Source organism: Amblyraja radiata, chromosome 31 (assembly GCF_010909765.2).
Source record: "Amblyraja radiata isolate CabotCenter1 chromosome 31, sAmbRad1.1.pri, whole genome shotgun sequence".
NCBI lineage: Eukaryota > Metazoa > Chordata > Chondrichthyes > Rajiformes > Rajidae > Amblyraja > Amblyraja radiata.
The window spans coordinates 27,383,057-27,405,005 of record NC_045986.1 but is presented as its reverse complement, the minus strand read 5'-3'; the positions used below and the strand labels follow the sequence as shown (position 1 = coordinate 27,405,005).

The following is a 21,949-nucleotide window of genomic DNA, read 5'->3' as shown; positions in this document are numbered from 1 at the left end:
ATTGTCCCTAGTGTGTAGGATAGTGCTAGTGCGTGGAGATCGCTGGTTGGCACGGACTTGCTCTGTATTTTTAAACTAAATTAAACTTGAATGAAAGAGAGAATGCAATTCGATCTAAATTCCCATTCAGTGTTTAACCCACATTGTACCCTGCACAAATGTTGCAAATAAGTATTTGAGGTCTCGGCAATGGGAAAGTGACACACTGGCTAGTTTCACTACATAAATGAGAAAAAGAGACATTTTCTAGTTGGCAAGTGTGTATATCCACGGTGACCACAAGTGAGTGTTCCGTTTCATGAGGATCTGTTTAATTTCATGCGATAAAGGATTTGAAAATCGAAAGTTACATCTCATTTGTGGTTGAGCATGTCAAAAAGTCATTCTGTTTGTAAAGTTAGTCATTTGGAAATAAAAGTTTCCAAATGACTAATGCAATTGTTGGCAAATGATTTCTACACAATGAAGCCAAATACTTTACTCAGAGCTAACGTATATAACTATTTGTAACAACAATAACACAAAGCAGCATCTGTAAATACAGAAGATGAAATAGAATAGAGCATAGAACAGTACAGCACAGGAACAGGCCCTTCGGCCCGCAATGTCTATGCTTAACCTGATTTCAAGCTAAACTAATCTATGTCTACATTAGATCCATATCCCTCCATTCCCTGCATATCCACGTGCCTATCTAAAAGCCTCTTAAATGCCGCTATCTTGTCTGCCTCCACCACCTCCCCTCACAGTATATTCCAGGCACCCACCTCTCTTTGTGTGAAAAAAATACCAGCCCCATCCATTCCCAAGAAAGTTTGTGCCTCTCACCTTAAAGCTCTGCCCTCTAGTCTTTGATATATCCATCCTGGGACAAGGTTCTGACTGTCTACCCTATCTATATAGGCCTCTCATAATTTTATAAACTTCTGTCAAGTCTCCCCTCAGCCTCGGCCCCCGACATGCCAGAGAAACAGAGTAAAGCATCAAGGAGGCTCTTCAGGCTGTGGAATATATTCTGCTGCCCAACAGAGAAATATATAATTGTATTAAATCTGAGCTGTCGTAGAGCATACAAAAACTATGGGACGATAAAATGTCGGCACAGTGGTCGAGCTGCTGCCTTATCCTCCCCGACACAGTAGGCTCGATCCTAACTGCGGCTGCTGTCCTTATGGAGTTTGTACCTTCTCCCTGTGACCACATGGGTTTTCTCCGGGTGCTCCAGTTTCCTCCCACATCCCAAAGACACAAGTTTGTAGGTTAATTGTCTTTGGTAAAATTGCAAATTGTCCCTAATGTAGGATCGGCTCGAGTTTGAGGTGATCGCTGGTCGGCACGGACTCGTTGGGCCGAAGGGCCTGTATCTGCGCTGTATCTCTAAACACTAAACTCTAAAAAGACTGACCGATGGAGAAAGTTTCCTTCTAAAGCATTTGGATGTTTAAAGCCAGCCTGGGACAAAACCATGGGGTTATAATCACATGGGGGAGAATACAATAAGAGCAGTAATAAAAATAGGATCATAATACCGCCCTAAGATGATCGGCGGCCCTGATTGATCATCAAAGATTTTTGCTCCCAGCATAAACGGCTCCAGTACTTGACAATAATTGTCAATATTCCTTTATGTTTTCAGGATGAAGAGTTGGGCAGTTACCTGATAACGTTGTTGAAGAAAGGGCTGCCTCCATCTATTCCTCTCTGACCAGTGGGAATAACAAAGTGAAAAGGCATGGAAAAATGACTGCTTTGATATTTTTGTATATGCCCCGTGTAAACGTCTGTGCAGCAGCAGGATCCAGTGAGATGATGCAAGGTGTTGGGCTATTGGCAGCTGCCCAATGTGTGGGCTGGAGGTTGTCTCACCAAAGCCTCCTCCACAGCTCAGCGATGATGCTAGTGATTATTTACTTCACCCACTCGACCAACTGGTGATATTTTTCCAGCAAAAGAAGGTTGACAAAAAAAAGACAATTATTTTCTCAGCAAAGATTTATTACTGGGTCGGAGCTCCTCAGCAATCGATGAGTCGAATGGCTGACTCCTGTTCCCGTGTGTCCATAATGGTCCACTTTCTCAAGAGAAACAAAGGTTGGTCAACAAATGCCGGCCTTAACAGATCCTTGGAAATGAATAAGTTTAAAAAAAAACCTTCATGATATTAAACATGACACAGTCTGTTGGAGTAACTCAGTGGGCCAGGCTACATCTCTGCAAGATATGGACAGACAACGTTTTGTCTCGGGTACCTTCAGACTGATTGATGGAGCCCGACTATAAACGTCACCTATCCATGTTCTCCAGAGATGCTGCCTGACCCGCTGACTTACTCCAGCACTCTGTGTCTTTTGTTTGTAAAGCAGCATCTGTAGTTCCCTGTGTCTTCATAATATTAAACACTTGTATGATGTTGTTCTCAATATTCCCTGCAGTATCCCAGTGTCTCCCCATTACTGCCGCCCTTCATCCCTGGAAGAGCTCCACACACCCTGACATCCTTCCTAAGCCGTTGCCCTGAACTGGACCCATCAGCTTGTTCACATCTAACTACTGACTCTCCAAGCTTCAGGTTAACACATTACTGACTAAAACTCGTTTCAAAGACAGTCGTAGAGTTGCTGCCTCACAGCGCCAGAGACTCGGGTTAGATCCAAACTGTGGGCGCTGTCTGTTCAGAGTTTTATGTTCTCCCCGTGACCTGCGTGGGTTTTCTCAGAGATCTTGGGGGTTTTTTCCCCACACTCCAAAGATGTACAGGTTTGTAGGCTCATTGGCTTGGTATGAATGTAAAATTGCTCCTAGTGTGTGTAGGATAGTGTTAGTGTGCAGGGATCGCTGGTCAGTGTGGACTCAGTGGGTCAAAGATCCTGTTACCACACTGTATCTCTAAACTAAACTAACGACGGGATTACATTTTATATCTTGGATTGAAAACATGGCGTGATGAATTTCTGAAATGGATCTTAATCCAGCAGAAAAGGTTATGGAAAACTCTCATACTATTTTGCCCAAATCATCCTGGGTTGCGGTAGTTGCTGAGAAGAAACTCTATCTTAGATGGGCGACGTTTCGGGTCTGTATCCTTCTTCACACCCGAAACATCACGTGTCATTTTTGGTGAACTAGCATCTGCGGTTCCATGAGGCCAGATACTCTATCCTGATGTTTTCCATTTGTTCTGCCAATGGTTTTTGACTTTCTGGGCCAGATTCAACCTTCGTAACGATAGGAACCTGGCAGGTTCAAAGAGCCTCAGGCAGTCTGTGTCTCGGTCTTTATCTTGTCATCTCTCTCTGTTCAAGGACAACCAGGTACACGATGAGTTTAACACGAGCGGGCATTTCCCATCATTAAAACAGCGTTGTGTCCACAGCTTTAGAAATGAATGATGAAGATCAAATCTCAAGTGGACTAACATGAGCAGCCCAGTGGCATGAATATTGATTTCTCTAACTTCAAGTAAACCTTGCATCCCCTCTCTCTCTCTGCCCCTCCCCCACCCATATTGTTGGGCTAGTTTCAAAGTTGTTTTGTTGGGTCTCATTGTCTAACTGGTTTTCACCTAACCCACAGTCTTATTCCTTTAACATAGGGACTCATTTGCATATCTTTAATTCATTTGTTCCATATCACCTTCTATATCTCTCGTTTCCCTTTCCCCTGACTCTCACTGAAGAAGGGTCTTGACCTGAAACGACACCTATTCCTTTTCTCCAGAGATGCTGCCTGTCCCGCTGAGTTACACCAGCCTTTTGTGTCTATCTTCGGTTTAAACTATCCTGACTACGGGTGCTGTCTGTGCAGAGTTTGTACGTTCTCCCTGTGACCTGCGTGGGTTTTCTCCAGGATCTCTGGTTTCCTCTCACGCTTCAAAGACATACAGGTTTGTAGGTTAATTGCCTTGGTAACATTATAAATTGTCCCTAGTGTTAGTGTGCTGGGATCACTGGTTGGTATGGTCTCAGTGGGCCGAAGGGCCTGTACCCACGCTGTATCTCTAAACCAAACTAAACTAAAGGAGATAAGAAGGAATTTCTTTAGGCAGAGGGTGGTGAATCTGTGGGATTAATTGTGGCTGTGGAGGCCAAGTCAATGGATATTTTTAAGGCGGAGGTTGACAGATTGTTGATTGGTAAGGGTGTCGGGGGTGACTGGGAGAAGGCAGGAGAATGGGGTTGAGAGGGAAAGATAGATCAGCCATAAATGAATGGAGGAGTAGACTTGATGGGCTGAATGGCCTAACTCTGCACCATTAACATATGAACCCAAGTTGAATGAATGAATAAGTTTATTGGCCAAGTATTCACATACAAGGAATTTGCCTTGGTGCTCCGCCCACAAGTGACAACATGAGATACAGTGACAGTTACGAATGACACATAGAACACTAAACATTAATAATAAAACACCATTGGTCAAACATGTGAACCAAACAAAATACCAGAGCAAAAGGAAGTTACAGATTTTTGGTTATTGAGTAGAGCTACTACTCGTGGAAAAAAGCTGCATTTATGTCTGGCTGTGGCAGCTTTGACAGTCCGGAGTCGCCTTCCAGAGGGAAGTGATTCAAAGAGTTTGTGGCCAGGGTGAGAGGGGTCAGAGATGAGCTTACCCGCTCGCTTCCTGGCCCTTGCAGTGTACAGTTCGTCAATGGAGGGAAGGCCTTTGGTCACATCTATTAGTTACAGCTCTCAGTCTAGCGCAAGGCTACGCTGTAAACCTTCTGCGATCCCCTCTTTGTGCTGTACTTTGGCCTGAACTTGTTGGTTGCAAAGAAGTATATGAGAGGGTCGAGGCAGCAGGTGAGGCTGGCTAAGGCCATGGTAACACGACGACTCTTGTAGAGGAAGCTGCGGAAAGCACAGTCCTCAATGACTTCCAAACGGGCAAACAAGTAGAAGAAGTGGGTGATGTGATACGGGACGAAGCAGAGAATGGAGATGACCATAATGGCCCAGATCATTCTCAGAGCCTTGTCCCTGTGAACGCTGCTCTTCAGCCGGGCGATTTTCCTGGCGGCCAGTGGGTAAAATATAATGATGATTGTGAAGGGGATGAAGAAGCCGAAGAGGAACGCTATGATGTTGTAGGCCGCCATCTTCTTGCTCCAAGTCTTGGCGTCAAAGTTCTCGAAGCAGGCGGTGGAGTTGCCGGTGCCGGCGTTGTTGAGCGTGCCGCCGGTGACCAGCGGCAGCATGACGGCCAAGGCCAGCAGCCAGACCAGCGCCGCCACCGCCCGCGAGACCCTTGACCCTCTCATCCGGAGGTATTTGCGAGGGTGGACCACCGCAATGTAGCGGTCCACGCAAATCAGGCTGAGGAAAGTAACGTTGAGGTAAATGTTGGCGTAATACAATGTGCCTGTGATCCTGCAGGTCACGTCTCCAAATACCCAGTTGTTGCGCTTCATGTGGTAATGGATTCTGAAGGGCAAGGTGCAAATATAAATGATGTCCACCACGATCAGGTTTGCAATGTAGATGAAGGATGGGGAGGCTTTTTTAGTTTTCTTTATAAAAATGCAGAGGGCCGAGACATTTCCGGTCAAGCCCAGGACAAACACGATGGTGTAGACCGCTGGGAACAACTGGTACTGGAAATTGGCCTCGTAGGTGCAGTTCCCGCTGGAGGGGGCTCGTCCCAGGTTGCCCATGTTTCAGTTGGTCTACCACAACGTTGTGTGCTTTGGCAGAGCTGGTCCCAAGGCAACGCCCAGATCACCTGGATACAAGGCAGCAAAGATGAGACATTCACTGATAAATGCAAGGCCAGAGAGAGGCATCTCGGTGGGAGGAGGAGGGGGGAAGAGCGATCTAATCATGGGAGAGTTGTGTGTGCATCCTGGGATGGCGGGACTGTCATATGCTGAGAGAATGGAGCAGCTGGGCTTGTACACTCTGGAGTTTAGAAGGATGAGAGGGAATCTTATTGAAACATATAAGATTGTTAAGGGCTTGGACACGCTAGAGGCAGGAAACATGTTCCCGATGTTGGGGGAGTCCAGAACCAGGGGCCAGTTTAAGAATAAGGAGTAAGCCATTTAGAACGGAGACGAGGAAACACTTTTTCTCACAGAGAGTGGTGAGTCTGTAGAATTCTCTGCCTCAGAGGGCGGCGGAGGCAGGTTCTCTGGATGCTTTCAAGAGAGAGCTAGATAGGGTTCTTAAAAATTGCGGAGTCAGGGGATATGGGGAGAAGGCAGGAACGGGGTACTGATTGGGGATGATCAGCCATGATCACATTGAATGGCGGTGCTGGCTCGAAGGGCTGAATGGCCTACTCCTGCACCTATGTCTATTGTATCACCCGGTTTCATATCACCCGGTTGTAAGCTACCCAAATGGAAGATGTGGTCCACGTTGAACACTGAAAACTGCCATTGCTTCTTTAAGAAGGGCGGCATGGTGGCACCTAGTTGTCCCCAGTGTGTGTAGGATAGAGTGAAATGTGCGGGGATCGCTGGCCGGCATGGAGTCGCTGGGCCGAAGGGCCTGTTTCCGCAAGATCTCTGAACTAAACTAAGGAAAAAATAACTGAAAAGAACAAAAGAAAGACATTTGAAAACACAAGGAATTGTCGACACTGGGATGTTGAGTGCAGTGCACAGTGTGTTGGTTGAACTCAGCGGGCCAGGCAGCCTCAGTGGAAGGAATGCGGAGGTGACGTCTCAGGGCGGGACCCTTCATTGGACTGATTATAGTGAGAGGTAGAAAGCTGGAAAAGAGAAGTGGGGTGGGACAAAGCCAGGTGAGTGATAGGTGGATGCAGGTGAGAGGGGTTTTGGTTTGCAGATGGGTGGACAAAGGCGAGAGATTAAAATGAGACAAAGGGTGTCAGACGGGGAAGCCCAGAGGAAGTGTAATATGCATAATAGGACATAAAGCTGCAGCATTAATGGATAGAACAAAAGAGCTGGCATGAACTCGATGGGCTGAATGGCCCACCTGGGCTACTGTCTATGCAAATGAGTGCTGAGTGGGGTCATGAGAGCATCATCGAATAGATGAGACGGGTTGAGCCAAAACCAGAAGATGCTGCAAGCACTCAGCAGATCAGGCAGCCTTTGTGGGAGCAGAAAGAGTTCATGTTTCAGGTCGGGACCCTTCATCATTCCTCAACCCCATCGATGAAAGTCAAGTCAAGTTTATTCGTTACATACACATACGAGATGTGCAGTGAAATGAAAAGTGATGCAGGTACCATAGCCAAAACGCTAATGGTTTCTCTTGCTCACCATAAAATAAAAACCACCCAGAGGGACTAGATGCTAAAGTTAGACCCCACAGGAAGCTACAAGGTGCTTATTGTCACGAATAGCCAGAGACCTGATGCTTGCAAAGAGTTTTAGAAACCAAATACACAAGGACCAAAGATATGGCAAGGTAGAACATGGGAACGTTACTGAGGCATAGAAGAAGAAATGTAAAACGTTGCATAAATGAGTAAGAAAGAATAGAGCAAAATTAAATTAGCAGAAGCTGGAGAAATTATGGTGGAAATGGGCAAAGTAATAAACATGTTTCATAATGCATCGAACACAGAATGGTACATAGAAACATAGAAAATAGGTGCAGGAGTAGGCCATTCAGCCCTTCGAGCCTGCACCGCCATTCAATATGATCATGGTTGATCATCCAACTCAGTATCCTGTTCCTGCCTTCTCTCCATACCCCCGATCCCTTTAGCCACAAGGGCCACATCCAACTCCCTCTTAAATATAGCCAATGAACTGGCCTCAACTACCTTCTGCGGGAGAGAATTCCAGAGATTCACCACTCTCTGTGTGAAAAAAGTTTTCCTCATCTCGGTCTTAAAAGATTTCCCCTTTATCCTTAAACTGTGACCCCTTGTTCTGGACTTCCCCAACATCGGGAACAATCTTCCTGCATCTAGCCTGTCCAACCCCTTTAGAATTTTGTACGTTTCTATAAGATCCCCCCTCAATCTTCTAAATTCTAGCGAGTACAAACCGAGTCTATCCAGTCTTTCTTCATATGAAAGTCCTGACATCCCAGGAATCAGTCTGGTGAACCTTCTCTGTACTCCCTCTATGGCAAGAATGTCTTTCCTCAGATTAGGAGACCAAAACTGTACGCAATACTCCAGGTGTGGTCTCACCAAGACCCTGTACAACTGCAGTAGAACCTCCCTGCTCCTATACTCAAATCCTTTTGCTATGAATGCTAACATACCATTCGCCTTCTTCACTGCCTGCTGCACCTGCATGCCTACTTTTAATGACTGGTGTACCATGACACCCAGGTCTCGTTGCATCTCCCCCTTTCCTAATCGGCCACCATTCAGATAATAATCTACTTTCTTGTTTTTGCCTCCAAAGTGGATAACCTCACATTTATCCACATTATACTGCATCTGCCATGCATTTGCCCACTCACCCAGCCTATCCAAGTCACCTTGCAGCCTCCTAGCATCCTCCTCACAGCTAACACTGCCCCCCAGCTTCGTGTCATCCGCAAACTTGGAGATGTTGCATTCAATTCCCTCGTCCAAATCATTAATATATATCATAAATAGCTGCGGTCCCAGAACTGAGCCTTGCGGCACCCCACTAGTCACTGCCTGCCATTGTGAAAAGGACCCGTTTACTCCTACTCTTTGCTTCCTGTCTGCCAGCCAGTTCTCTAACCACATCAATACTGAACCCCCAATACCGTGTGCTTTAAGTTTGTATACTAATCTCTTATGTGGGACCTTGTCGAAAGCCTTCTGAAAGTCCAGATATAACACATCCACTGGTTCTCCCTTATCCACTCTACTAGTTACATCCTCGAAAAATTCTATAAGATTTGTCAGACATGATTTACCCTTCATAAATCCATGCTGACTTTGTCCAATGATTTCACCACTTTCCAAATGTGCTGCTATCCCATCTTTAATAACTGATTCTAGCAGTTTCCCCACTACCGACGTTAGACTAACTGGTCTGTAATTCCCCGTTTTCTCTCTCCCTCCCTTTTTAAAAAGTGGTGTTACATTAGCTACCCTCCAATCCTCAGGAACTACTCCAGAATCTAGAGTTTTGAAAAATTATCACTAATGCATCCACTATTTCTGGGGCTACTTCCTTAAGTACTCTGGGATGCAGCCTATCTGGCCCTGGGGATTTATCGGCCTTTAATCCATTCAATTTACCTAACACCACTTCCCCGCTAACCTTGATTTCACTCAGTTCCTCCATCTCATTTGACCCCCGGTCCCCTGCTATTTCCGGCAGATTATTTATGTCTTCCTTAGTGAAGACAGAACCAAAGTATTTATTCAATTGGTCTGCCATGTCCTTGTTCCCCATGATCAACTCACCTGTTTCTGACTGCAAGGGACCTACATTTGTTTTAACTAATCTTTTCCTCTTCATATATCTATAAAAGCTTTTGCAGTCAGTTTTTATGTTCCCTGCCAGTTTTCTTTCATAATCTATTTTCCCTTTCCTAATTAAGCCCTTTGTCCTCCTCTGCTGGTCTCTGAATTTATCCCAGTCCTCTGGTAGGCTGCTTTTTCTGGCTAATTTGTACGCTTCATCTTTTGTTTTGATACTATCCCTGATTTCCCTTGTTATCCACGGATGCACTACCTTCCCTGATTTATTTTTTTGCCAAACTGGGATGAACAATTGTTGTAGTTCATCCATGCAGTCTTTAAATGCCTTCCATTGCATATCCACCGTCAACCCATTAAGAATCAATCGCCAGTCTATCTTGGCCAATTCACGTCTCATATCCTCAAAGTTACCTTTCTTTAAGTTCAGGACCCTTGTTTCTGAATTAACGATGTCACTCTCCATCCTAATGAAGAACTCAACCATATTATGGTCACTCTTGCCCAAGGGGCCACGCACAACAAGACTGCTAACTAACCCTTCCTCATTACTCAATACCCAGTCTCGAATAGCCTGCTCTCTCGTTGGTTCCTCTACATGTTGGTTTAGAAAACTATCCCGCATACATTCCAAGAAATCCTCTTCCTCAGCACCCTTGCCAATTTGATTCACCCAACCTATATGTAGATTGAAGTCACCCATTATAACTGTTTTACCTTTGTTGCACGCATTTCTAATTTCCTGTTTGATGCCATCCCCAACTCCACTACTACTGTTAGGTGGCCTGTACACAACTCCCACTAGCGTTTTCTGCCCCTTAGTGTTTCGCAGCTCTACCCATAACGATTCCACATCCTCAAAGCTAATGTCCTTCCTTTCTATTGCGTTAATCTGCTCCCTAACCAGCAACGCTACCCCACCTCCTTTCCCTTTCTGTCTATCCCTCCTGAATATTGAATATCCCTGGATGTTGAGCTCCCAGCCTTGGTCACCCTGGAGCCATGTCTCCGTGATCCCAACTATATCATAGTCGTTAATAGCTATCTGCACATTCAACTCATCCACCTTATTACGAATGCTCCTTGCATTGAGACACAAAGCCTTCAGGCTTGTTTTTACAACACTCTTACCCCTTATACTATTATGCTGAAAAGTGGCCCTTTTTGATTTTTGCCCTGGATTTGCCGGCCTGCCACTTTTACTTTTCACCTTGCTACCTATTGCTTCTACCCTCATTTTACACCCCTCTGTCTCTACGCTCACACATTTAAGAAACCCTTTCCCTTTAACTCCATCCTCCACTATCCCATTCGACACCCCACCCCCCTTATTCCTGCACAGGAACAGGCCCTTCGGCCCACAATGTCCGTGCCCAACGATGATGCCAGGTTAAACATATCTCCTCTGCCTGATCCATTTCCTGCATATCCATGTTCCTAACTAAAAAGGCTCTTAAATACCACTAAGGTATCTGCCTCCACCACCATCCCTGGCAGCAAGTTCCACGCACCCACCCTCCTCTGTGTTTCAAAACTTGCTCTGCACATCTCCTTTAAACATTGCTCCCTCTCACCTTAAAGCTATGCTCTGTAATCTTTGCCATTTCCAGCCTGGGGAAAAAAGATCCCGACTGTCCACCCTATCCTTGCCTCTTAGTTTAGTTTAGTTTAGAGATGATAATTTTATATATTTTTATCAGGTCTCATTTCAGCCTCTGACACTCCAGAGAGCAACTCCAGTCTGAAGAAGGGTTTCGGCCCGAAACGTCGCCTATTTCCTTCGCTCCATAGATGCTGCTGCACCCGCTGAGTTCCTCCAGCAATTTTGTGTACCTCCAGTCTGTCCAACCTCCCCCTCTAGAAGATAGTTAAAATACACTAACTATAACTCTAGTTTATAGACACCAAAAGCTGGAATAACTCAGCGGGCTAGGCAGCACCTCTGGAAAAAAGGAATAGGTGACGTTTCGGGCCGAGACCCTTCTTCAGACCCGACCCAAAACATCACCTATTCCTTTTCTCCGGAGATGCTGCCCGACCCACTGAGTGACTCCAGCATTTTGTGTCTGTCTTCGGTGTAAACCAGCATCTGCAGTTCCTTCCCACACTAATTATCCAGTTTTCTCTTGGAGCGCCACAGGTTGACGTGAGATGTCTAAAATTACAAAAGGCTTTGCACAATTAAGTTTACACACTTACTTGCTGAGAAGTTGCAACGTTAACTCTATGGACACTGCGGGCAATAAATGGAAAGCCACTCACCAGTCGATCTCTGCCAGGTTTGTGAAGCTCAGCTCCTCAATACTCCAGCTGAGGAATAAACGCGTGGCTTGAGGATAGCTGTGCCTCACATGCACTGAAGAGACAATTGCTCTCAGCACAGTTTGATGGGGTGAGAGATTGCAGCCTTCACGTGGTCCCCTGTTTCGACAAATGCAATCAACCCGGTGTGCACAATCAAATAAGATCAAATAGCACAAGTTGTCCTACAACTTTAGGCTGTGCACGCCATACACAAGAAGCGGTTTGATGGTGGCAAATGATCTATATCCGCTGAACTCCTCTACATATAGGAAGGGCTGAAAATAAACGTTGTGGTTGGCCAATGTGCAGACATGAAGGGAAACTCAGAAACACAAGCCTGATGGTTCTCTGAACCAGCCAGCACCTTTCACAGTTGTTGAGATGAGACAAAACTCAAGCACCTCTGTAAGTAACCAAGGCATTTTGAAATACTTTATTTCCTGTTATGCAATCAATATTCACTGTACAAACTAATGCAAATATTGCAAACAATTACACTTTTGTTCTGCCATCTTTTAGTTTTGTTTATACTTTTAAGTTTTGAAACATATGATTGTTAAGGGCTTGGACACACTAGAGGCAGGAAACATGTTCCCGATGTTGGGGGAGGCCAGAACCAGGGGCCACAGTTTAAGAATAAGGAGTAAGCCATTTAGAACGGAGACGAGGAAACACTTTTTCTCACAGGGAGTGGTGAGTCTGTGGAATTCTCTGCCTCAGAGGGCGGTGGAGGCGGGTTCTCTGGATGCTTTCAAGAGAGAGCTGGATAGGGCTCTTAAAAATAGCGGAGTCAGGGGGTATGGGGAGAAGGCAGGAACGGGGTACTGATTGGGGATGATCAGCCATGATCACATTGAATGGCGGTGCTGGCTCGAAGGGCCGAATGGCCTACTCCTGCACCTATTGTCTATTGACCAGTGATCCCCACACATTAACACTATCCTACACACACTAGTGACAATTTACACTTATACCAAGCCAATTAACCTACAAACCTGTGCGTCTTTGGAATGTGGGAGGAAACTGAAGATCTCGGAGAAAACCCACGTGGTCACATGGAGAACGTGCAAACTCCGCACAGACAGCACCCGTAGTCGGGATCGAACCCGGGTCCCTGGCGCTGCAAGTCAGTGTTGTGCGGAGGGGCAAAGTTTAAAGGAGGCGTGTGGGCAAGTGTTGTTGACACATAGGGTGGTGTGTGCTAGGGACACGCTACCGGGGGTGGTGGTGGAGACATTGAAAAGATTTCTAGATAGGCACCTGGATAGGCAGGGAATTTAGGGATATGGATAATGTGCAGGCACAGGTCTTGGCATCATGTTTGGCACAGTTGTTGTGGGCCGAAGGGCCTGTTCCTGTACCCAACGCAATCCATTCACTGAACACCTTCGCTCAGTCCGCCTGGACCTAGCTGACCTCCCGGTTGCCAAACACTTTAATTGCCCTTCCCATTCCCACACTGACCGCTCTGTCCTGGGCCTCCTCCACTGTCAGACTGAGGCCCAATGCAAATTGAAGGAACTGCACCTCATATTTTGCTTGGGCAACTTACAGCCCAATGGCATGAATTTTGATTTCTCTAACTTGGATTCCTCCCTCTCTCCACTCCTCCCCCACCCAAGTCGTAGTAGCTTTAAAGTTGTCTTGTTAAGTCTCATTGTCTGTAACCCATTTCCACCAAGCCCACATCTAACAATGGCCAGTTTCCTTTATCATCTTTTGTATATCTTTCATTCATTTGTTCTACATCTCTCCCTTCCCTTCCCCCAGACTCTGTCTAAAGAAGGGTCTCGACCCGAAACGTCACCTATTCATTTTCTCCTGCCCACTGAGTTACTCCAGCTTTTTGTGTCTATCTTTGGTTTAAAACCAGCATCTGCAGTTCCTTCCTACACATTTCCCCTACCGTTTATTCTATGTTCTATTCTATTCCATGTCCTCTATTTACAGATGCTGCATTGTGTTACTATTGTATTAAAAGCAATATACGTCAGCTCCAAGTAAAGTATTTGGCTTCATCGTGTAGAAATCGTTTGCCAACAATGGAAACTTTACAAATGGAATGACATTCTCTGTTTAGCCCTTGTCCCAGACCCTGGCCCCACCAATCCCTGGCCTGTACCTCGTTACTCCTGTAAACGACACCTCCTCACCCTACAGTCTCCCTCAAGCACCACACACACACACACACACTCCACTCCTTACGTGTACCGTGTACCGAGGTACGGAGAGAAGCTTTTGTCGCGTGCTAACCAACCAGTGGAAAGACAATACACGATTACATTCGAGCCATTTACAGTGTGCAGTGTTTAAGAATGTGGGGCGATTGTAGTATGTGGCTGTAGATCTGCTTCTGTGGCGAGCACGAAAATAGTCGCCTGGGTTGGGCGCCATCTTCAAAAGCATCTTGGAAGCCATCTTGGGCACCGTCTGGGACGCTGTCTTGGGCGCCGTCTATTTATACAAAATGGCAATGACGTGCAGTTTAGGTTTTATTAACATGTTAGTTTTGTCCACCACCTGCTGTGATCGGGAGTTTCATGGAGACTCGACGGGGAGAGGATGGCAGGGTTCCTTCTCAGAAGGACATTGGTGAATAGATGGATTAATAACTTGGAACGCAGATCAGTTCAGCACAGGAAGAGGCCATTCAGCCCACAACGTCCGTACCCAACACGATGCCAAGCGAAACTAATGGCTTCTGCCTGGACATGATCCATATCCCTCTTCCAGTGCAGTTCTCTAGTAACCAATAAGGACAATTAAGTGCCGCAGCGGGTAGAGCTGCTGCATTACAGCGCCAGAGTCCCGGGTTCGATCCTGACCTCGGGTGCTGTCTGTGTGGAGTCTGCACGTTCTCCCTGTGACCGCGTGGGTTTTCTCTGGGTGGTTTTGGTTTCCTCCCACACTCCAAAGACGTGCAAGTTTGAAGGTTGCCGCTCTTTCCTTCTTTCCTTCACCCCGTTTCCACGCTGTATCACCCTAGGTCAAAGGGCCTGTTCCTGGGCTGCAACGTTCTATACGCTATGAATGTGCAGTAAAGGGATGGAGGGACATGGATCACGAGCAGGCAGCAGAGATTAGTTGCATCATGTTGGGCACAGACATTGCGGGCCGAAGGGCCTGTTCCTGCGTCGTACTGTTCTACCAATATGGAGGGGTTGGGTCACATGCAGGCAGAAGAGTTTAGTTTCCTTGAGTTTATGGTCACAAGTACCGAGGTACAGTGAAAGGCTTTAGTCGCTTTGGCTAGGCTTGCACGGACATTGTGGGCCGAAGGGCCTGTTCCTGTTCTGTGCTGTTCTATGTTCCATCCTGCAGATACCACCCCCCCCCCAGGATACCGTGTGTGTGTGTGTGTGTGTGTGTGCGTGGGTGTGTGTGGGTGTGTGTGTGTGTGCGCGTGAGTGTGCGGGTGTGTGTGTGCGCGGGCGTGTCTGTGTGTGTGTATGTGCGCGTGTGTGAGTGTATGTGCGCGTGTGTGAGTGTGTGTGTGCGGGCGTGTGTGAGTGGGCGTGTGTGAGTGTGTGTGTGTGCGGGCGTGTGAGTGTGTGCGCGCGTGTGTGTGTGTGCGTGTGTGTGCGTGCGTGTGTGTATGTGCGTGTGTGCGTGTGTGTGTCTGTCTGTCGGGGCTGGGGCCATGGACTTTGCCAAGCTGGGAGATTCTGGCTCCATCCCCACTCACTGACACCCACCACCAAGCCAGAGTTTTAGAAGCTGATGATTTTTGGCAGCTTAACATGAGCCTGCATCCAGCATTGTATCTTCTCCATAACTCCAGACACATTCGGGAGTATTGATGTCCACATGAGTCGATGTAGGGGCCCGGTCGCTCTGGGTCCTAGATGCCGGTTGCCATGACAACAGGTGGTCCACGTACTCCCCCCCCCCCCCCCCCCCCCCGTCACCCAGTGATGTCATCTTTCACCCGAAGATCTGCAAAACAAAACACAGCGGGGCTGGTGATGGTTGCCATGACAACCCTCGGTTCAGTTTCTGGTCCCCTTCAGGACGAAGCTACGGAGAAAAAATAGAAAATAGGTGCAGGAGGTGGCCATTCGGCCCTTCCAGCCAGCACTGCCATGGAATATGATCATGGCTGATCATCCAGAATCAGTAACCCCGTTCCTGCCCCCCATCCCCTCCCCCAATATCCCTTGATTCTGTTAGCCCTAAGAGTCACATCCAATTCTCTTTTGAATACATTCAGTGAATTGGCCACCACTGCCTTCTGTGGCAGAGAACCACGCTCACTGGCATTTGCATTAGACTTGCAGCTGGAACATCTGGCGTGCGTGTAACATCTGGGGGCTCCACTCTCTTGAATGATGCGGCCCATCCACTCTCTCCACACGTGCAGCATCCAGCCTGCCGTCGAATCAACGCTTTCAATTACACAGTACAGCCCAGCACGGGAACAGGCCCTTCAGCCCACGATGCCTGTGCCCAACATCATGCCCACACCAACCATCATTTTAGTTTTTTTTAAGTTCAGAGATACATTAAACACTATCCTACACCCACTAGGGGGAATGTTACACATACACCAAGCCAATTCACCTACAAACCTGCACGTCTACGGAGTGTGGGAGGAAACCGAAGATCTCGGGGAAAACCCACGCAGGTCACGGGGAGAACGCACAAACTCCGTACAGACAAGTACCCGTAGTTGGGATCGAACCCGGGTCCCCAGCGCTGCAAGCCCTGCAAGGCGGCAACTCTACCACTGCGCCACTATAAGGTGAGAGGGGAGTTTAATGGAGATGTGCGGGGGGGGGGGGGGGGGGGGGGGGGGGACTTTATTTACACAGACTGGTGGGTGCCTGGAATTTGTTTGCGAGGTTTCATCATGGTTTGTCTTTCAGCTAACTGGATAGCATGCAACAAATGCTTTTCATTGCACCTGGGAACACGAGACAATAAACTAAACTGAACTGAAGGCCGGTTTAGTTTACTTTAGTTTAGTTTAGAGATACAGTGTGGAAGCAGGCCCTTCGGCCCGCCCGGGTCCGCACCGACCAGCGATCCCCGCACACGTTGACACTATCCTACACATACTGGGAACAATTTACATTTATGCCAAGCCAAATTAACCTACAAACCTGCACGTCTTTGGAGTGCGGGAGGAAACCTGAGATCCCGGCTGGTGGGTGTGATAGTGGCGGGCACGAGGCTTTTAGACAGGCACATGGAAGAGCAGGGATTGGAGGGGGGTGTGGATCGTGGACCAGGCATCATGTTCGGCACAAACATTGTGGGCTGCAGGACATTGCGTGCATGGGCCCGTTCCTGTGCCACGGTTGCATCGGCCTCAAACGCCACCTCTGGGCCCCATGCATCTTTGCAGAGGTGATGTGCAAACCAGCGAATGTTCCCCTTACACCCTCTGTGGCAAACGCAGTGTAAATTAGTGCTGTCCAGACCGAGATAAGCTCCTCTTGGAAAACAACAATACCATGCTTGTAGGAAGTGAAATGCAGATGCCGGTTAGATAGACCGAAGACAGACACAAAATGCTGGAGTGACTCAGCGGGACAGGTTTCGCCATCATTTTGTGTCTATCTTCAATCTAATTAGTGGCGTGGGTTGCAAATAAATCCCGATAAACAACTCTGTTGTGCAATGACTGAGCTCAGCTTCAGAGAGCGGGGACTGGTGCAGTGAAGAGCAGACACTTCACCGGATGCCAAAGATAGACACAAAATGCTGGAGTAACTCAGCAGGACAGGCGGCATCTCTGGAGAGAAGGAATGGGAAACGTCGCCCATTCCTTCAAGGGTCTCGACCCGAAACGTCACCCGTTCCTTCTCTCCAGAGATGCTGCTGCCTGTCCCTCTGAGTCACTCCAGCTTTTTGTGTCTATCTTCAATATTCATACCGCTGGGCTGTAAGCTGCCCAAGTGAAATATGAGATGCTGTTCCTCCAATGTGTATTTAGCCTCCCTCTGGCAATGGGGGAGACCCCTCACTAGATGCTGAACGCTAGCGCTTCCCTTCCTGTAACCTGCGCACCATTAATTTACTTCACTTTCACGTTTTTCCGGGATAAGAGAATTCCCCTGCTTGCTGGCAACCCTGCAGACGGGCTCCAGTACTGTCCTTGAGAGGCGCAGGGACATTATTGAAACATATAAGATTGTTAAGGGCTTGGACACGCTAGAGGCAGGAATCGTGTTCCCGATGTTGGGGGAGTCCAGAACTAGGGGCCACACACAGTTTAAGAATAAGGAGTAAGCCATTTAGAACGGAGACGAGGAAACACTTTTTCTCACAGAGAGTGGTGAGTGTGAAATTCTCTGCCTCAGAGGGCGGTGGAGGCAGGTTCTCTGGATGCTTTCAAGAGAGAGCTAGATAGGGCTCTTAAAAATAGCGGAGTCAGGGGATATGGGGAGAAGGCAGGAACGAGGTACTGATTGGGGATGATCAGCCATGATCACATTGAATGGCGGTGCTGGCTCGAAGGGCCGAATGGCCTACTCCTGCACTTATTGTCTATTATTGTCCCTGGATGTTTACAGGAGCTTGGTGCATGGGCGTGTGGGCACGTGTGTTTAAAAATGTCCCCGTATATACTGATTATAGTCAGATTGGTGTCATTATGAATGTGCATCTGTCTATGTGCAGGGAAATGTGTACAAGTACCTCTTGTGTATATGTGACACCTGCATTTAAGTTAAAATGCAGCAGTGATCTGGTGTATGGTGTAAATCTTGTACATGCCAGCATCTTAGTGTATGTATATCTGTTCTGATGGTTTATCATGTCTGCATGCGTCTATTTATGTGAAACTATATTTGCTGTAGGTGTGTGTGTCGATACCATCGAATGTGCATGCTTGCCTGCATGTGTGCGCGCGCGCGCATGTGTATGCACTAATATTTGGGGATTTGCACACATGCATCCCTGCATGTGTGTGTGGTTGCATGTGTGCTTACATTTGGGAATGTGCATGCATGTGTGCATGCATCCCTGTGTGTGTGTATGTTTATATCCCGGAATATGCATTCTACTTCCATGTGTATGCATGCATGTGCAGTTCTGTACTTAGAGGGAGAGACAGTGTATTTTCCTGTGCTTTCTCTTTGGAGTCAAACAGTGTGGTGACCAAGATGCCCCATCTACGCTTGTCCCACCTGCCCACCTTTTTGCCCAAACCCCTCTAAACCTTTCCGATCCATGTACCTCTCCAAAGGCCTTTTACATGCTGTTCTAGTAGCTGCATCCTGCATCCTGTACATTCGCCTCCTCACCGCTTACCGTTTTCATCGTACTCCACGGTGTTGAGGAAGAGGCCGCCGGGTGGTGCAATGAAACTGCCGGGATAGGCCCTGGAGTCACGGCACTCCAGCAACTCGACGATGTGCCGCGGTGTTAGCCTGCCCTGGCCAACAGCCACCAGAGCCCCCGTCATTCTCCGCACCTGCAACAACACACGCACATGATCCATATCCTTCCATGTTCCGTGCTGGCTTTACCTTGCACTAAACGTTATTCCCTTATCATGTATCTGTACGCTGTGAATGGCTCGATTATAATCGTGTATTGTCTTTCCGCTGACTGGTTAGCACGCAACAAAAGCTTTTTACTGTACCTCGGTACACGTGACAATAAACTAAACTGACCCTAGAGGCGAACATTGGGAAAAGGGAGTGAAGCAGAGAGGTTTGGGGATGGGATTCCCGAGCTCGGGGGGGCAAGAGAGTGGGGGGGATGGGTTTAATGGTGGCACTCAAGTCCCCGAGAGAGGAAGGAACGAGCGAGGCTGAGTGTAAAATGGAGGCGTTGAGGATCAGGAGGAGTTTATCGGCCGGGTCATGGACATTGGGGGGAGCACGTTGGGGGGGGGGGGGGGGTTTGGAAGCTGCATGGGGGCCTCGACAACATCGGGGTCTGGAGGCAGTGGAGCAGGTTTCAACAGCAGGGGCTGACTCGGTGGTGGGGCGGAGAGAGAGGAGCAGCCGGTTTTGGGCAATGGCGAGGGGGTTCGGCAACTAGACCAGATACCGAGAGAGCGGGCAGTTAGATCCGGCGCAGGGAATGGATGGAGTTGGCGGTGGGGACCAGTGGGGACCAGGAATGCGGTGGGGACCAGGAATGCGGTGGGGACCAGGAATGCGGTGGGGACCAGGAATGACATCGTCCCTCTCTGCATTGTCCGTCCTCGAACTCAGCTGCAATGAAGTCTCGGCGTGGCCGAGTGGCTGAAGTGTGAAAGTTGAAGGTTGAAGCGTGGAGATCATGAGGATATCGTGGTGACAGCAATGAGGTGGGAAACCACAATGTAACGTGTGGGATTGTGACTCACTCTTTCCATTACCTGTCTCATTGACACATAGACCACTAACTAAACCAGCAAGGAGGAGGCTCAGCGCTGGTGCAGCATTAATAATAGTCTGGAGATATCAAATGGAAATTTCAGCACCAATATATCTCCAGTGGGTGTCCCAGCTCAGTCACGGCAAGTTGCATCTATTGTCACCTTCATTAAGTATGATGAGGTGGACAACCTCGCTTGCTGCAGCATCACAGCCACATAGATTCAGGCAACGCACGGTGCCGCAGCGGTAGAGTTGCTGCCTCTCAAACGCCAGTGACCCGGGTTCGATCCTGGCTACGGGCCGCTGTCTGTACGGAGTTTGTACATTCTCCACATGACCTGCAGTTTGTAGGTTCATTGGCTTTTGGTAAAATTGTAAATTGTCCCAAGTATCTGTGGGATAGTGTTAGTGTGCGGGGATCGCTGGTCGGCACGGACTTGGTGGGCTGAAGGGCCTGTTTCTGTGCTGTATGTATAAAGAGACAGGAAGAGATAGGTTTTCAAGAGAGAGTTAGATTTAGCTCTTAGGGCGAAAGGAATCAAGGGATATGGGGGGAAAGCAGGAACAGGGTACTGACTTTAGACGATCAGCCATGATCATATTGAATGGTGGTGCTGGCTTGAAGGGCCGAATGGCCTACTCCTGTACTTATTTTCTATGTTTCTAAAACCATGTGGACAAACACTCTGCCCTTACCTGTTTGTAGAGGAAAGACGGACTCTGGAAGGTGAGGTCCAGGAACTCCAGGTGGCTAAAGTCAATTGAAGCAAACATATATCAGCTTATAATTAAGCAATATTCTTAATTTTAAGAATAAAATTTAAGCAAGATCCAAAGCAATCCACCTCATCTCTGAAACACAGTGGTGGGGGTGTTATGGCCTGGGCATGTATGGCTGCTGAAGGTACTGGCTCACTTATCTTCATTGATGATACAACTGCTGATGGTAGTAGGATAATTTAATTCTGAAGTGTATAGACACATCCTATCTGCTCAAGTTCAAACAAATGCCTCAAAACTCATTGGCCAGTGGTTCATTCTACAGGAAGACAATGATCCCAAGCATACTGCTAAAGCAACAAAGGAGTTTTTCAAAGCTAAAAATTGGTCAATTCTTGAGTGGCCAAGTCAATCACCCAATCTGAACCCAATTGAGCATGCCTTTATATACTGAAGAGAAAACTGAAGGGGACTAGACCCCAAAACAAGCATAAGCTAAAGATGGCTGCAATACAGGCCTGGCAGAGCATCACCAGAGAAGACACCCAGCAACTGGTGATGTCCATGAATCGCAGACTTCAAGCAGTCATTGCATGCAAAGGATACGCAACAAAATACTAAACATGACTACTTTCATTTACATGACATTGCTGTGTCCCAAACATTATGGTGCCCTGAAATGGGGGGACTGTGTTTAAACACAGCTGTAATTTCTACATGGTGAAACCAAAATGTATTAAAATGGCCTTTATTAAAATTTGACAATGTGCACTTTAACCACATGTGATTGTTTTCTATTACAAATCTCAAATTGTGGAGTACAGAGGCAAATAAATAAATGATGGGTCTTTGTCCCAAACATTATGGAGGGCGCTGTACGTTCTAGTTGGATGTGTATGAGGTTAAACGACTGTAGCTAACACAATCACTGTCCTAAGGCCACAACATGTACACAGACCACTGAGAACACGGTGCTAATTAGTCGCGGGGATGTCAAAGGAACAATTAACATTCCCAGTTGGAGGTCAAGCTTACGAATGTCTTTATCTTTACGGTGATTTGTGGAACTGTTTGTGACCTTTCCGACAGCTGTCTCCTCAATAGGATTGCAACTCTCAAAAACTCCTCTCCTCTGCTTTGAGAGGTGGGAGACGATCCCCTCCCATTTTTTGTAATCCGGATTTTAAAATCCGATGAAATCTCCACTTTCCACAAGACAGTGGGGGTGGGACTGCTGATCGAGGGCGCCGATTGGACGAGAGAGACGTCGG

The 21,949-nt window shown here is 47.5% G+C and overlaps 3 protein-coding genes across 7 annotated transcripts in view; 1 reads left to right on the top strand and 2 right to left on the bottom strand.

Annotated features, from left to right (window-relative positions):
- ints11 (integrator complex subunit 11) overlaps window positions 1–2,422 on the top strand; it is a 30,153-nt gene extending 27,731 nt beyond the window's left edge. For 2 of the 3 annotated variants that reach the window (XM_033048290.1, XM_033048291.1), the window contains exon 18: window positions 1,637–2,409. In XM_033048290.1, coding sequence (XP_032904181.1) covers window positions 1,637–1,705 — 69 coding nt within the window. In that variant the 3' untranslated portion in view covers window positions 1,706–2,409. Of the gene's footprint in view, window positions 1–1,636 lie in introns of all 3 variants that reach the window. The other variant, XM_033048289.1, reaches the window with a different exon arrangement.
- A 2,160-nt stretch (window positions 2,423–4,582) lies between these two features.
- On the bottom strand, window positions 4,583–11,779 carry LOC116990524 (lysophosphatidic acid receptor 6-like). The gene is made up of 2 exons (XM_033048288.1): window positions 11,599–11,779; window positions 4,583–5,721 (listed from the first exon to the last, which is right to left on the bottom strand). The coding sequence occupies exon 2, from the start codon at window positions 5,651–5,653 to the stop codon at window positions 4,697–4,699; it is 957 nt and encodes a 318-aa protein (XP_032904179.1). The 5' UTR covers window positions 5,654–5,721; window positions 11,599–11,779; the 3' UTR covers window positions 4,583–4,696.
- Window positions 11,780–15,229: 3,450 nt separating this feature from the next.
- The window catches only part of pusl1 (pseudouridine synthase like 1), a 45,456-nt gene continuing 38,736 nt past the window's right edge, over window positions 15,230–21,949 (bottom strand). For 2 of the 3 annotated variants that reach the window (XM_033048285.1, XM_033048287.1), the window contains 3 exons: window positions 20,655–20,709; window positions 18,898–19,060; window positions 15,230–15,576 (listed from right to left, as the gene is read on the bottom strand). In XM_033048285.1, coding sequence (XP_032904176.1) covers window positions 15,545–15,576; window positions 18,898–19,060; window positions 20,655–20,709 — 250 coding nt within the window. In that variant the 3' untranslated portion in view covers window positions 15,230–15,544. Of the gene's footprint in view, window positions 15,577–18,890; window positions 19,061–20,654; window positions 20,710–21,949 lie in introns of all 3 variants that reach the window. The other variant, XM_033048286.1, reaches the window with a different exon arrangement.

Excerpts from the sequence above, each read along its gene's own strand:
- LOC116990524 (XM_033048288.1), bottom strand. The coding sequence starts at position 5,653 with ATGGGCAACCTGGGACGAGCCCCCTCCAGCGGGAACTGCACCTACGAG.